At 40.6% G+C, this 14,688-nt stretch overlaps 1 protein-coding gene across 1 annotated transcript; it reads right to left on the bottom strand.

Annotated features, from left to right (window-relative positions):
* Nucleotides 1-4,062: 4,062 nt before the first annotated feature.
* Nucleotides 4,063-14,379, bottom strand: nherf2 (NHERF family PDZ scaffold protein 2). Its single transcript, XM_029442763.1, has 6 exons — nt 13,767-14,379; nt 13,148-13,465; nt 8,163-8,342; nt 7,422-7,575; nt 7,106-7,326; nt 4,063-6,632 (listed from the first exon to the last, which is right to left on the bottom strand). Exons 1-6 carry the CDS (start codon nt 13,971-13,973, stop codon nt 6,465-6,467), a joined length of 1,248 nt encoding a protein of 415 aa, XP_029298623.1. The 5' UTR covers nt 13,974-14,379; the 3' UTR covers nt 4,063-6,464.
* Nucleotides 14,380-14,688: the final 309 nt, after the last annotated feature.

Raw genomic sequence — 14,688 nt, 5'->3', positions numbered from 1 at the left:
AGGTTTGTTACCAGGACGACGGGGACAGTTGAGATTTGAATGCGATTCTTAAACTCGAGGGTAACCGATAGCTTGACTGACAGACCAACACAGACTCACACACATACACTTGCACATGCAGTACATGGAACTGACTGTGGGTGGCACTATTATTTAGACTTTTTTGAGACCTACTACATGTAGTTGGGGACAGACAGGGGTCTAAACTCTGTTCGCTTTCTGGGTGATAATCTTTCATTTTCCGGGGAACAAGATTCAACAAGAATTACTTCATCTGCAGTCAATGAATTCTACTTAACTGTAAGATGATCTCGCTATCCGCTGTCTATGTTTCCTACCGTTCATTTTGACCAGAGTGCTGCTTCACAGAGCTATCCATCTATCAGACATATTCCTGTCACATTTTCTACCTGATCAAAAGAAAGAGAGAGAGAGAGGGAGAGAGGGAGAAAAAAATAAGAGCAAGTGTCTTTCCTCGTGGCTTCACAGAAACCATTCCTCTAGGAAGGGAGGATTAGGGCTAACACATTTGTTTTCTCATCAGAGGGAGGAAAACGTAGAAAGAAATCACATCCTTAGTTGTCCTCATTGAGGTTTTGTGTGAGTGTTTGTGTGCGTGCGTGTGCATGTTCAGTTTGTAATTCCTTAGTTTGGCATTCTGTGTTAACAGTGTGTGAAATATGTATTGTTTTTGATATGGTACCGAGCTAAAACTTGACTCCCACCGCAATGTCCTTGGCACCTTTTAACTGTGACCAAGTGTTTGTGTGTCTGTCTGTGTGTGTGTGAGTGAGTGTGTGTGTGTGTGTGTGTGTGTCTATATGTTTATTGTCTACATTCGTACTGATATCCATTTGATGCCATATTGATATCTTAAGTAAAACAGTGATTGGCAATGTCATTGTGATCTTTATAATGTTTTAAAAATGGTCCATATTATTATTTTTTTATTTTGTTTTGTTTTGCTGCTACTGATAATTTTTGTTTCTATAGTGGACTTAAATTCGCACAATTAACGCAAAAAGGAAAAATTGAATTAATACTATTTTCAGTGACTGTTAAAGTTGTTTTTGCACTTTTTTTTATTTGACCTTTTTTCTTGTTTGTATGGACTTTTTTTTAACCTCACCCATATGATATGTCGTGACCCTAATGTCAGCGTTTGTCATACTGTGTTGCACTGTGAAATTAAGTGTCTTTGACTGGCAAAAATATTCCAATACTAAATGGCAAATAAAAACAACTCTGTGAAACTGGGACTAATCCACACTTTTACAATGACTAACTTTGCCATATTGCTGAGATGTGTGTGTACGTGTGTGAGATCCTGCATGTGTGTGTGAGATCCTGCATGAGTTAGTGCGCATGAGTTCCTTTTTATTGGCCTATGAGGAGCATGATTTGGACAGTTAGATGGGGTTCACATGATCTATGCACAGTAGGGGTGCAAATTAAGTTTTGTTTGGAATGCTCTGTGTCTGTGTTTTCACTGTGTGTGTGTGTGTGTGTGTGTGTGTGTGTGCGCGCGCAAATGTGTGTTTGACGTATATTTCAGAGTAATATGATTGCCCTTTACACACCAACACACCACCTCAATTCACCAGAGGAGAGCACAATATACTTTAAAAAAGAGAAGAGCTAGGAAACTGCCAAAGAGCAATAGCCACTGAAATTATGAAACAGACAACATAGAGACAAGCTGCTACTTCAATATCCATAATGTGCATCATGATGATGCAAACGTACAAACAATGAAGGGCTTTTGAGATTAATCATGGAATACAATTTTGCTGGCAAAATTAGCTACAGGGATCTATATTTTTTTCATTGATATTCATAGATGTTTTCCAGCGTGTAGATATTTGGTAACAATCAGACGTTGGCACTTGATTTGACCTGGACTGTGACCACTTGAGATAATCAAATCGATCATTAATCACTTCCAATAAGCGACAATCTGAAGTCTAGTTCTTATTCCACACTCTTCTAGTTCAAAGCTTGTACGAGAAAATATTTTTGGTTGCTTGTTAATTATAGATTTTTTTTATTTGTGTAATGGATGTTTTTTAGTTTCACAGTTTTTGTATCCGAAGGATCAGTTGTTCTTTAGATGATACTGTAGTAGTCTGCTTCAGTGACAGATTCATGAATGCAATGAAATAAAAGTAAAGGAGGGGGGTGACAGGTTTTTGAATATGTGCGAAGAAGATGGGAACAAAAGAGGGATGAAAGGAGATGAAGGAAGAATTATTTTTTTCTAAATTCTGTTTATATAATAAAGAGCATGATTTGTTGCAATTTGGCAGACCGACTTTGGTTCCTTTCGTTTTTCTGTGGGCTACTTTGGCCAGTCATGTTCCCTTTTTTTGAAGGTGGGAATAGAAATAAAAATGCTTCAAGGTTAGTTACCAGTCTGGTGTCTTTCATAAAAAACAAACAAAGGATTGGGATGTTATGTGCCTTTAAGAAAATAGCCAGGCCTCGCAGTTAAAGCTATAGTTGTGTATGTCCAGGAGTAGAAACCCCCATTAATAACGATGTTTATTTCAAAGAGAAGTGCAGAACTAATTCCTCAAATTACACACGGTTTATATTCCAGTGGTTTCAATTTTTTGAGTTGGATTTTGTGTGTGTGAGATTAGACATTGTAAAGGCTCATTTATCACCATCTGCATTTTAAAAGTACTGCGTGATGTAACTGTTTTCTCCCAAAACCGAGTTGCCAGCTCTGGCACGTCCACTGGAAATATGACTGAATCCATAATGTTCCCAGAGCGTCTTCACAGGAACTCTGGACTCACTAATTAGCTCAAAGACAAGAATCCATCACTTCATACAGAAAGAGCCTCCGACACAGTTCCAATGTGCAAAACTCTTAATGCCAAACACCTGATGAATTCTTACCTTTAAAAACATAATGATGTCCTTAAATAAACATTTTTAAACACTTTCCTCGGATTACTTCATATTAGCACACGTTTCAATGCTTATTATCGGGTTCACTGAATCAATACAAGATGTCTCTGCTGGCGTCCGTCTTAGTTTAACAACATTACCCTGAAGAGCAGCATTGCATTACTTCACCACCAACTGTATGGCAGGGGTGGGAAGAATAAATAAAATCAAGAAGCTGCTGAATGGAAAACTGCGGAAGCCTTGAGAAGTAAGCAAGAAAGTCTGATCTCAGTTGTCTTCTCTCCTGTGTTTATGACTTACAGTAAGTGCAGGTGGTTATGATCACTTACTTTTTCACTGTTACATAACTTGCTAACACACAATATATGTACCTTGTGTGCATGAAGAAATTAAACTCACCTGGAGTAAAGCATGAATGCTTTTAGTCCTGTTTAGAACAATGGGGATGTGGTAAACTTCATCCTCCTGTGGCCGAAATGAGTATTACAACAGCAACACTTGAAACACAAAACTTAACCTGCCAAAAAAGTCACCTTTAAAAATTATCCTGGCAAAACCTTTTTTTCACCTGTAAAATCAAGAACACAGGAGAGAAAACAAGTTAGACCAGACTTAGAAAACGCCTTCAGATCTTTAGCCACAGATGTTGCTGGTGCGGATGCTTTATGTATTTGGACTGTCCATCCGTCCCATTCTTGTAATTGCGATATCTCAGAAACACCAGGAAGGAATTTCTTCAAATTTGGCACAAACGTCCACTTGGACTCGAGGAAGAATTGATTCGATTTTGGTGGTCAAAGGTCAAGGTCACTGTGACCTCACAAAACACGTTTTGGGCCATAACCCAAGAATTCAAATGCCGATTATGAGATTTTCACACAAATGTCTAAAAGGATAAATTGATGAACTGTTAACGTTTTGGACAGACATGGATGTAAGTGGTTGACTAGTTGGCGGAGGCGCATAACTGTGAGGTGGTAATTCCAGTATTCTCTCACTGGCCTCTCAGGTCTTCTGTAGTTGTCTGTACCGCAGCTCTAGAAACTGAGACACTTCCCTGGGGGGAAGCCTTTTGTATCCGTGTCTGAGTCTTTTTTGTGTGTGTGTGCATTCATGTCATCTTTGCAGGAACAGAATGAATCTTCCGTCATTATCCACAGCTATTTTGAGACCACATGCACAATGTGACTGTCTGTCAGAAATCTCCCACAAACCACAGATCTAATTCTCCTGCAACATAATTACAGGCTTCTGTAACAGCACAGATAATCTTTTCATCCTACCGTGATATTACGTGTTACCCTTGACACTCAGGGTGGAGGTGGGCAGAGTGAGTGCAGGAAAATCCCTGTGTTGAGATTTCCTTACTTTTCTGTCACTGTCTCCATCCTAAATATCAAAATATCACCGCTGTATTCAGATAATTCTATAAAGCAAACCATCACATACAGTATAGAGGGAGAGTTTTTGCATCTGATACAAACATTCTTTGAAAGCAGGCATTGTTTAGAGAGATAAAAAAGAAATAGGACACAGGTGTTGAAGATAACATCTATTTGCCTTTATTGTGCATGTCCCTATTTTAAAGCTGCTGTAGCCTATAAACTGATATAAACAGGCTTTTCCTGTTCTGTAGGTGTCATTATTTGGCCTTTTGTTCATATTCCAGGATGTACTGTTGCAGTCTGGGAAAGGGAGACACTAAATGGTGCTCCTGGTGGCCAAAAACAACTATAGGATCTGATATGAATAGAATTTCATCATTGGTACATTTGCAGGTCACTTGCAAACAGAAGCACACAGTATGTTGAGAATACCATGTCTTGTAAACAAAATAATCAGGTTAGTCGACAGACGGGTGGCGATGTTACACAATATCGTCACACCAGCTTCTTTTTTATTTGTGTTTTTCTTCCCAAATTGTTTTAATATTTGTTAAGTTTGTAATGTTTATTGCAGTTTTTATGTCATTAACAAAAACAAATTGAAAAAAAAGAAGATAATTATTCATCAGGACTAGCATGTTTTAAGCTGATGCTGTTAGCTGCTAACTTTGTAGACAGGAGTGCCTGCTTTGTTACCTGCTAAGGTGAGGTAGCAGAAGGTGATTGTTGCTTGGTGGGTACATTTTACTTGAGTAAAAGTAACAATATCACACTGTAAAAATACTCACATGTCCTGCATTCAACATTTTACTTCATTAAAAGTATAAGCAACAAAAATGAGGCTGTGTGAGATGTAAACATTAATGGCATCCTCTACTGCTGAGCTGTAACGTTAGCTACCTAGCATCCATGAGTAGATAGATAAACAGCTCCACAGGTAAGAGGAAAAATATGTATTTTTGATATTTTGTGTTTATCTGTCCCTTTTAAGTTTAGCAAATGTTCTTAGTTGCTTTCCACCACTGCTTGGTTGAGCAGCATGCTGTCAGTGATAGATAGCAACATGCTAGTTAGCTTATCTTGTTAGCTGGTTGTTGTTTATCTAGCTAGCATGGTGCTAACTGATGATGTCACCAGGTGACACTGTAGATTTTCCTGCACTCTTACACTCCCACACAACATCATATTGTAACCATATTCTTTTGGCCCCAGCTGCCCATCGAGCCAGTGGGGTTAAGTAGGTCAGACTACTATGATACACTGTCAAGGTCGGGGCAAGGCTCAAGCCATAAGCCATGTCAGACGGCACAGCCTGATACCCTCTGCAGGTCCTAATGATAGGTCAAAACAGTAACATGAATAGACAAATGCTCACCCAAGTTATGGTTATTTTCACATATTGATAACTGACATTCTACTGTGGCATTTACACATTTATTCTAAAAGTTCATTTCACATTGTGAGAAGTTTCAACCAAGCCCATTTTAGAGAAAAAACCTCAAAAAGCTATAACAACAGATCAGAGGGTCTACAGTTTTATAGCCAACCAACTGTCTTTTCAATATTTTCCTTTACAGAAATCACTTTAACATTGAAGAGAAGCACTGAGGTGTTCCAACATTAAACATTTCACTTTGCCTCAACCATTTCCTCTGTATTTACACTCATTGTAAATTGAAAAGACATGAAACTATTACTTCAACAAATATAATCTATCAAAGTTACAACAGAAAAGTATATGTACAGAAACATCAGACAGAGTGCATATAGGCTGTTATAGTTATGACTCTGAAATGACTATGATTTACTAAAGAGAAACACTGTAGTGACCAGGCACTAGCATGGATGAGTCTAGCAGTCATTTATGAAATTGTTTAATTCAGTGTATTGTAAGATTTAGGACACAATCTCGGAACATGTCTTTGTCCTTAAATATACTGTAAAATAAGCATTTGGAGAATACTATATGATATCTTTCAATGTAGTTTTACACAGAGCAAAATCTAAAAATATTACTATGAATGTTTCTACCTGCCTCTTTTTCTTTTTCACTTTACTCTTTCTTTTATTGTGCCTCTGCAAGATCAAGGTACAGTTCTTATAATAAAGAAATGATTCCTCGTTCAATGCCGTTCTTCTCTTTTCTCCCCTTGTGTTCTGTGGTCACAAGGTGCTGAAGATCTCTTGCTTCTTGCTCCAGTTCATAACAGGTGCTCTCTTCTTGTTGCGACCTGCCAGGGCCTTTTGTTTAGCCTCAGCAGCTGTGGGACTCAGACGCAGGCCACTGTCCATGAAAGGGTCCGAAACACGCCTGTCGTCCTCATCATGAACCTGCAATACACACAAATGTACATGACACTCACCAACGTCTGGAGGGGGGGATCATGTGTTTGGTTGTGAGTGTGCATGTGCGTGTGTTTATCTGTCTGTCCTTCCGCTGCAAATCTTGCATAATACTGGACCCATCAGCCAAATATTTGTTATGCTAATTTATGATTGTATGCTAAAGGACTTCTCGTGGTTGCGGTGATGTGGCTCAAAAACTGACATCCAGAGAAGTTTGGTCTCATATTGAATCGGAGCATCTGGAGATTGATTCCATACTGAATATGTTATGATCCATGAAATTTAGGCACGATACAAAATGAATAAATATCAGTTTCTCTTATCTTCACTGCCATCTTCACTGTAAGGAAGCTGGGAGGGACAATTGAGTGAGATTTAACTCTTCTTAGCTTGGGACGGAAGAAAAAGAAACAGCTGGCTGACCTTTTCTATTTATACTGTTTTGTTTCCTCTCTTACCTGGATGCTCATGTCGGAGCTGCTGATCTCTGATTGGGTGGTGGAACTTCTCGAGGACTGAGATACTAAACTCCCATTGGTTCTGGATTTTGAAGACGTATTTGTGATCGGGGAGTCTGTCAGCGTGACGTTTATGATTGGTGGATCTGTGGTAGGGAGTTCCGTGGTTGGAGAGGGGGTGGGTGGGTCGCTTTCTGTAAGTGATTCATCCAGATAGACCTCTGTGAGAGAGTAAACAGTAACACATGAGACATTTTGTCTTGAGAGTAAAGAGAGTTGTGTATGTGTGTGTGTGTGTGTGTGCGTACAATTTGACCTTTGACATGGCTGGCGGTGGGTGTCATCCTCAGTCTTTGAAAGAGCTCGTCCGTCTCCTGGTCGACCACTAGGAAGCGCACTTCCTCCCCTCCTTCTCTAATGAGAGCCACCACCTCTGAGTGCCTCTGGCCCGATATGTTCACTCCGTTCACCTGGGACAGGAGACGTCAGAGGACACAGAAACAGTGGAGGAAAGTGAAAATAAAGAAGAAGATGCAGAAACAATAATTGAGAGCCTAATGAGACAGACAGGAGACAGGACAGAGATCAGGATGAAGCCATAACACAACCAGAAAGTACAGTATGTCTTCCCTCACAGGCAGTTTATTTGCATGAATTCCCTTTCTGTGTCCACACTTCCTCTACACAACTTTACCTGTATAACTCGATGGAAATGTAAGTCTCACTCATGCAAGCGCACATATCTGAAAGCCCATAAGGCACATGCAGACAAGCATACATGTCCACATGAAAAAACACAGAAACTGAAACAAGGCCCTCTTCTACACCTCCGTCCAAGATTATCCCTCGTTGTCTTTTCTTCTGTTCCCATTTAAACAACCCCTCCCTCTCCTAGCCACTAAACTTGACTTAGACCTGATTAATATGGGGAGCCGTGTCATTGTTTTCCCCATTAGTTGCCAAAAATGTACCTCTGACAAGGGCGAGTCTGCATACATAGTCTGAAAAAGGGGAGGGGGGCCTAATTTATTTCAACGTGTGTGTGCTTTGATAGTACCTCCACTAGTCTGTCTCCGGGCCTGATGTCTGCACTCTCAGCAGCTGAGCCGGGGTCCACTGAACGCACAAACTGTCCACCCTTCGTCTTGTCGCTGTGCAGGTTGAAGCCGTAGCCGTGCTCCCCCTTCACCAGGTGACACAGACGGGGAAAGAGCTCTGGTGAGGACTGCTCCTGCAACTAAAATATTGACAAAAATGTGCTGGATATTAGAGCTGAAGGCATTCAAATGCTGTCTGCAATTTAGAGTTAAATACATGTAGAGTTACCAGTTTATTAGGTACACGTGTTGTGTACAATGTAGCAGCAAGAGAGTTTCAATTTATTTCATCATGTAAAACTAACAGACTTGAAGCGCATGTTTCATTCACATTCATGTTTCTAATCAAAGTTACATAATCAGTGTGCGATATTGCATTTTAAGTTTGGATTGATCTGAATAGTCTGCACTGCTTTATCCTTAAAAGATAATATGAGCTTGACAAAGAAAAAAATCAATGCAGACTTGATGTTCATTTTGATGGATTACACAATTCAAGCAAGTTTCAAGAGCTTCAGATCTTCACATCAGAAAGAAATTAATGGCTGCTTGTACTATTTTGAAAAATACATCCAGAAATATAAATTGTATTGCATTCATTTGGAAATGCTTGGCAAATGTGTAAAGTTATTTAAGCAGGAAAAACTTGCAAAAAGGGCATTCTGGCCCTTTAAATACATGATCATTTTTGAGTCTGTAGTTTGTGGTGATGTTGCATTGTCTGCACTATACTGAATGTTTTGTTCTCTTACAGTAAAACAACAACACCACCACTAGTTACAGCCTCAAAAATGACCAAAGAGTTTAATCAACACCTTTGGGACAAAAAACGAACATGACACGCTTCACAAAAGGAGTTACTGCAGGGCTGTTGTCCTGGATTTCCCTAGATTGTGCAGGTTAGGGCTGTGCAATAACTCAAATTCACTTATCAATTTTCAGTACAGTCAAATCACAACAATTGTCAATAGAGTGTTTGTTTTACATTTAAGTTTTTTGTATGATGTAATGCACAAAGTCTACCCGAGCCCTGCCACAGCTGTAGCTGTTAAACTGATAAATCTGTGCATATCGTTATTTCTGTCCGATGAGCTGAGCAGGATGAGCCAGTGGGCTAATTGGATCTGGTTGCAAGACATTAAGACAGATTCTGAACCTAATGACCACAGACAAGAGTTGACACATTGCATAACTCACCTTCTGACCTATGCCTCTACTACTTGCATGCTGTGTGTGTGTGTGTGTGTGTGTGTGTGTGTGTGTGTGTGTGTGTGTGTGTGTGTGTGTGTGTGTGTGTGTGTGTGTGTGTGTGCGCATGTGCGTGCTCTGTGCCTGAACCATGCATTAGTCTCTGTCCTGAGGGTAGACTGGGATAGTGACTGTCTAGTGACGATGCTGTGACTGCGCCTTCATGGATAAGCTTTCTGCTCCATCTACAACAGACTCATTGCACACACACGCTCACACAGACAAGCAAACACATACCCGTACTTCTATCTTTGTGAGGACATTCATTGACTTTCTTGGATGCCCCAATAGTCCTTACGTCCCTTTTCCTATCTATCTTTGGCTGTACTATATAACATAGCCAAAAAAGGCAATAAAAATAATCTTTAAAAAATATGTCATCGCCTGTCAAAACGTCCTCACTTTAAAGACCTAAAACTTAAATGGGTCCTCACAAAGATAGATGTATAAGTATACACACACACACACACACACACACACACACACACACACACACACACACACACACACACACACACACACCGGCCACACACTCCATTGACCTGAAAATAAATTATTTCTAAAAAAATACTTTTTTGAGAAAGTCAACCTTATTCAGGGGGGTTAGCTAAAGTGTGTGTGTGTGTGTGTGTGTGTGTGTGTGGGTTCCAGACTGCTGCGTGATAGCAGCCAACACAATTTCTTACGTAAGGCTACTGTACATGGGCGTCTGCTGCCATAATAACATCATGCAACAATGAAATCGCGTCTGTATTTACATGTACGATGTGAATGTCACGCGACAAATGACGAAGGGATGAAAAAGAGATTACGTGTGTGTCAAGAGTGACTGTGTGTCTTTTGTATGCTGAACAAGCACATGGAAAAGCACAGAGCTGGATTAATATGCCAATGTTTTCCTGTTCGGAGCTGCTGAATTAGTGGACAATAATGATCACTCACATAGCATGAACAAGTATATAACTGGAATTATAATTGATGTGATCTAATGTGATATAATTGTGATCAATATATTTTATTTATTTAAATAAATTCCCAAATGAATGTCTACTAAACCCTTTCACGTGCAGTAAATCCGGGTCACTTTGGTCACTACAAGGCCTGTTCTCCAGGCAATTTGTGTTAGAAATTTTAATTAACAACTTTTATTTTTTATTTTATCAGGTTAATAGTCAAAAGATGAGACTTCATAACCGTGGATCTTTTATTTTTTTAAATGTCTCCCCTTCCTTATGGTGTATTATATAGGGCTGCCCGCCCTTAGTCGATTAGTCGATGCTTTTTTCATGCTGAATTACTTTTGAGCACATCTCTGGTAAACACAATATTTAAAGTGATGCTTTTACATGATTCTTTTTGAGAAATTCATATTTACAAATTTGTCGATTAAATAAACTAATCAATTAGTCGACAAAATCCCAAAAAAGTGTGTTAGGCGACTAAGAATTTCTTTAGTTGAGGACAGCCCTAATAGTGTAGGGTCCCATGTTACTCCATGTAGAGGAGGTGGACACAATAACATCTGCACAGTAGAAGGAAATTCATTCATTAACAACAGACCTGTAATAAAAAATATAAAATAAAGTGTTGGTTAATGGGAGACAAAAAACAAGTTAGAAATATTAGACTAATAGATATCACCATGAAACTTCCTTAGTTCATTACTTACATTAAGATAATTATTTTTCATATTATCGATAATATCGATGAAATGTTATGTTTAAATATGCAAATGAGGTATTCTCTTATTAAATATGTGCTAATTTGCAAAAGTGTGGTTTCTTTCCATTAGTCTTAAAGAAGACATGTTATGGAAGCGAAACTCTCAAAATTAAGCAGTGCATATAAAACAATGTTTTTGCCTGTAGTGTTTTGCATTAAGTGTTGGTCTGCTCATATTTGCAGCCAGTCTTGGTGACGTAATAGATTGCACATGTTGTTGAGGTGCGGCTGTTACTGCGTATGTTGTTGTTTGATCTGAACCTATACCCAAAACTGATAAAGAGGGCAGTGACGGCCAGCCAAGGGGCCGCCTGTATTTACTCTGCCTTCGGCTAAACAGATGGCAGCGTGGCTCCCTGAGGATCCTGGTCCGCTCTGTTTGGAGCCCAAACAGGAGCTCAATCTCTGACAGACGATTCCTGTCAGACTGACATTAAGATGTCACGGTGATGTCTGGTTGGCACTTATGGCAATTTTTGCCATGTCGCACTTGCTGGCACGGAAATGCAGGACTTTGAATGGGTTTGTGTGTATGTTGCTTTGATAGCATACCCAAAGACTTTAACTATACCTGAGCAGGCAAGGTCCCACAGTAGAGTGTGAGATTGTGTGCCTCGAGCCCAAAATGAACTACAAATATAGATCCCTATGCAAAGGGTTTGATTATTCAACAGTGCTATCTTAAAATCTGATCCCTCCAGTGTCTGCTCGATACTTTCTTTCCTCCCAGCACACACTCACTCAAAGCCTGCTTTGTCAAAACCCACTGGAGTCGAGCAGCCTGGTTGAGTGATAATATTGGAACTCAGGTACAGTCCCTGTCCGTTACAAAGCCCTGAGTATAAAATCACAACAGAGCGGACTGTTAAAGGAAAAACCTCTCAAAATCACGTCTCAGATTCTAATTTCTCAGAGAAAAAACGGACTAATTTGACTCTTTAAATCCATGTATACAAAATAAAACAACACGAGGGATCAATGTTTTAAGGCAACTCTCAGTGAGTGGGTAAGTGGTTTACACCTCCCCCTAGTGCACACCTTATCACACTGGTTTTCATTCAATTTGACTAAACAAGTTCTGTTGTTGCAGGAAACACGGTCAGGTGAGCAGGGTTTTGTCTCAGCAGGTGATAAGAATCCTACAGCTGTGAGGTGTTAACACTCAGTATGCACAAAGAGACAGTGCTTTCTAAATATAATTTACATTTTAAAATGTTCACACCATGTAGAGACAACAGTAGCTTGTAAAGCAGAAGTTTGAATGAAAGGGAAAGTTAGAAAAAGAACAATAAAACCCATTGTAGTGGAGGGGAGGTGAGAAATCCTTTGAAAACCTTTTACACTATCTTCAGTCCCTGTTTTATTCAGTCATTCATTGTTTAATTTGTATTCCCTGCAGACTCCTTTTTGAACTTGCATGTGCTACAATGGAATGCAGAATTTTAAGGAACAAAATAGTGATGACTTTTATTTCAAGCCAGGAAATCTTAACTTGAATAAATTGAATAAAAAATGTTAACCCCCATGTGTGGCTTCAATTCCTTTTCTCAGTTTATCTCTCCTCCTCGGTGCACCTGTGTTTGTGCTGGAATACCAACATTTTCTTTCTTTCTTTTATAAAAAAAGAAAGAAAAGGTTTTCAGTCCCAACTGCTCAGAGAAGTCACCCGACTCTTTTTAAAGGCACAGCTTTGGGACTGAAACCAGCTGGCAGGACGCCCTGGTGCTCAAGTACAGATTAGTGCTAGACAGACATCAGGTGAAAGAGTGTAGGCTCAGTGTCACACGCACTCTGCTGCCAACCGGAGACACCAACTAACCACTTTGACTTCAGAATTTGACCCTTTCCTCCCTTTATTCTAATGAAAACTATGCACAATGTTCTGCATAAAGCCTCAGAATGTTTGATGTTTGACTATGTTATTCGCATACGTGTGAGAGACCCAAGGGTCTGATGTATTGATGTCCACCCTTACCTCTGTGTCTGTAGCTGTACTTGATGTTACCGAGGATCTCTTGGCCTTATCTTGTGTGATGATGTGTGTGGACGAGTCTGCAGCAGGAGGGTAAAATGAGTGTGTGCAATTGGGTTTTGGTGACATGGGTGAGTTCTCTCTGGGTGAGGGTGAGGTAGAAGGGGTGGGCGCGGGCGAAGGCTGCGGGGAGAGGGTTCCCATCTCTATGGCCAGGTCCTCTGTGCAGGCCAGGCCACAGCTGCGGAGGTAGTCGTCCGTGTCTCTGTCCACCACCAGTAGCCTGGTGCGGTGGGCCACCTCACGGATGCGGTCCACAACCTGCAGGGAGGAGAGAGGAGAAACAGAGGGAAATCATTCAGTGCATGTTGTTCCCCCTGAATTGGCCTGCACTTAAGATAGTTTAAGCATGACAAAGACACCCAGTGATTCATATTACACAAGGCTCACATTGACCCATTTTAGTAGACCCCTCCTCCTCCTCCTTCTCCACAGGCAAAGTAAAAAGTTGTCTAACAGGTATACAACTCATTGTTTGTACCTCAGAGAGTTTATGCGCCTCTCTTGGCTTATCTTTACACTGGAAGCATTTGTCTGTCATTTTTAAAAATGCATCACTCACTTGATGGTGGGTTTCGTTCTCCACATTCTCCCCGTTCACCTCCACCACCCGGTCTCCTGATCGCAGCCCGGCCATGTCAGAAGAGGAGCCGGGCTCCACTTTGCGGATGAACTGTCCGCCTTTATTCCTCTCACCGTACAGATGAAACCCATAGCCGAGCTCTCCTTTGGTCAGGAAACAAAGCCTGGGTCTCAGCTCCCTTTCCATCCCAGCTAGCGCGTCAATAACAGGGGAAAACAGGTCAAAATTGTCTCAGGAGGATAAATAGGTGGGAAGGCTCTTAATCCAGTGTACGGCTGCTGCGCGCTCCAGGGACCAAACTATCATCATCATTTAGCATGATGCGAGTCCATTATTACTTCACAGTTGTTCAGAGAGTACAAATCACAAAATAATTGGCTAAAACTAATAAGTGTTCAATCCATCATGTAAATGCCAAGGGCGCAAATAAGAGCGCGCTAAAATGGTGCGTAAAAGTGTCCAGAAACCGCAAAAACGACAGAGGCTAAATCCTGCCCATCGGCGGAATAATCCAAGAGATCAGAGATTAAAAAGATTTTCCTCGCACATAACATTTAAGTCTCCTCGTCAGATGTGTGTGTGTCCTCCTGTCCGACCCGGTGCAAGACTGAAGAGGCGTCAACAACAGATACCACTTCAGTCAGTCCCCTGCAGCGCACACCTGACGACGCAGCGCAGCCGCAAGGACATTTGCTCCTGTTACAGTCCCTCTCGAGAGGCTGAGGCTTGCCCCGTGGTGGTGGAGGAGAACCTGTGACCTGAGAACGGAAGTCTTCCTTATCCGCCCTCTCTCCCTGTCTCCACTGGAGATCAATAGATTGCGTAAAAGGGATTTGATGGTTTATGAAATATAAACTCATGGCTTACTTTCATTATCTATTTAAGGAGTGTCTAAAGTAAT

This window comes from Cottoperca gobio, chromosome 1 (genome assembly GCF_900634415.1).
Source record: "Cottoperca gobio chromosome 1, fCotGob3.1, whole genome shotgun sequence".
NCBI classification, from domain to species: Eukaryota; Metazoa; Chordata; class Actinopteri; order Perciformes; family Bovichtidae; genus Cottoperca; species Cottoperca gobio.
This window is presented reverse-complemented; position numbering and strand designations above follow the sequence as displayed.

What these genes read in the sequence shown, in the direction of transcription:
- nherf2 (XM_029442763.1), bottom strand. Translation starts at nt 13,973, where the DNA reads ATGGAAAGGGAGCTGAGACCCAGGCTTTGTTTCCTGACCAAAGGAGAG. An exon ending in AGAACGAAACCCACCATCAA is followed by an intron (nt 13,466 to 13,766) that starts GTGAGTGATGCA and finishes TCCTCCCTGCAG; the next exon opens with GTTGTGGACCGCATCCGTGA. An exon ending in CCGGAGACAGACTAGTGGAG is followed by an intron (nt 7,576 to 8,162) that starts GTACTATCAAAG and finishes CTCCTGTCCCAG; the next exon opens with GTGAACGGAGTGAACATATC.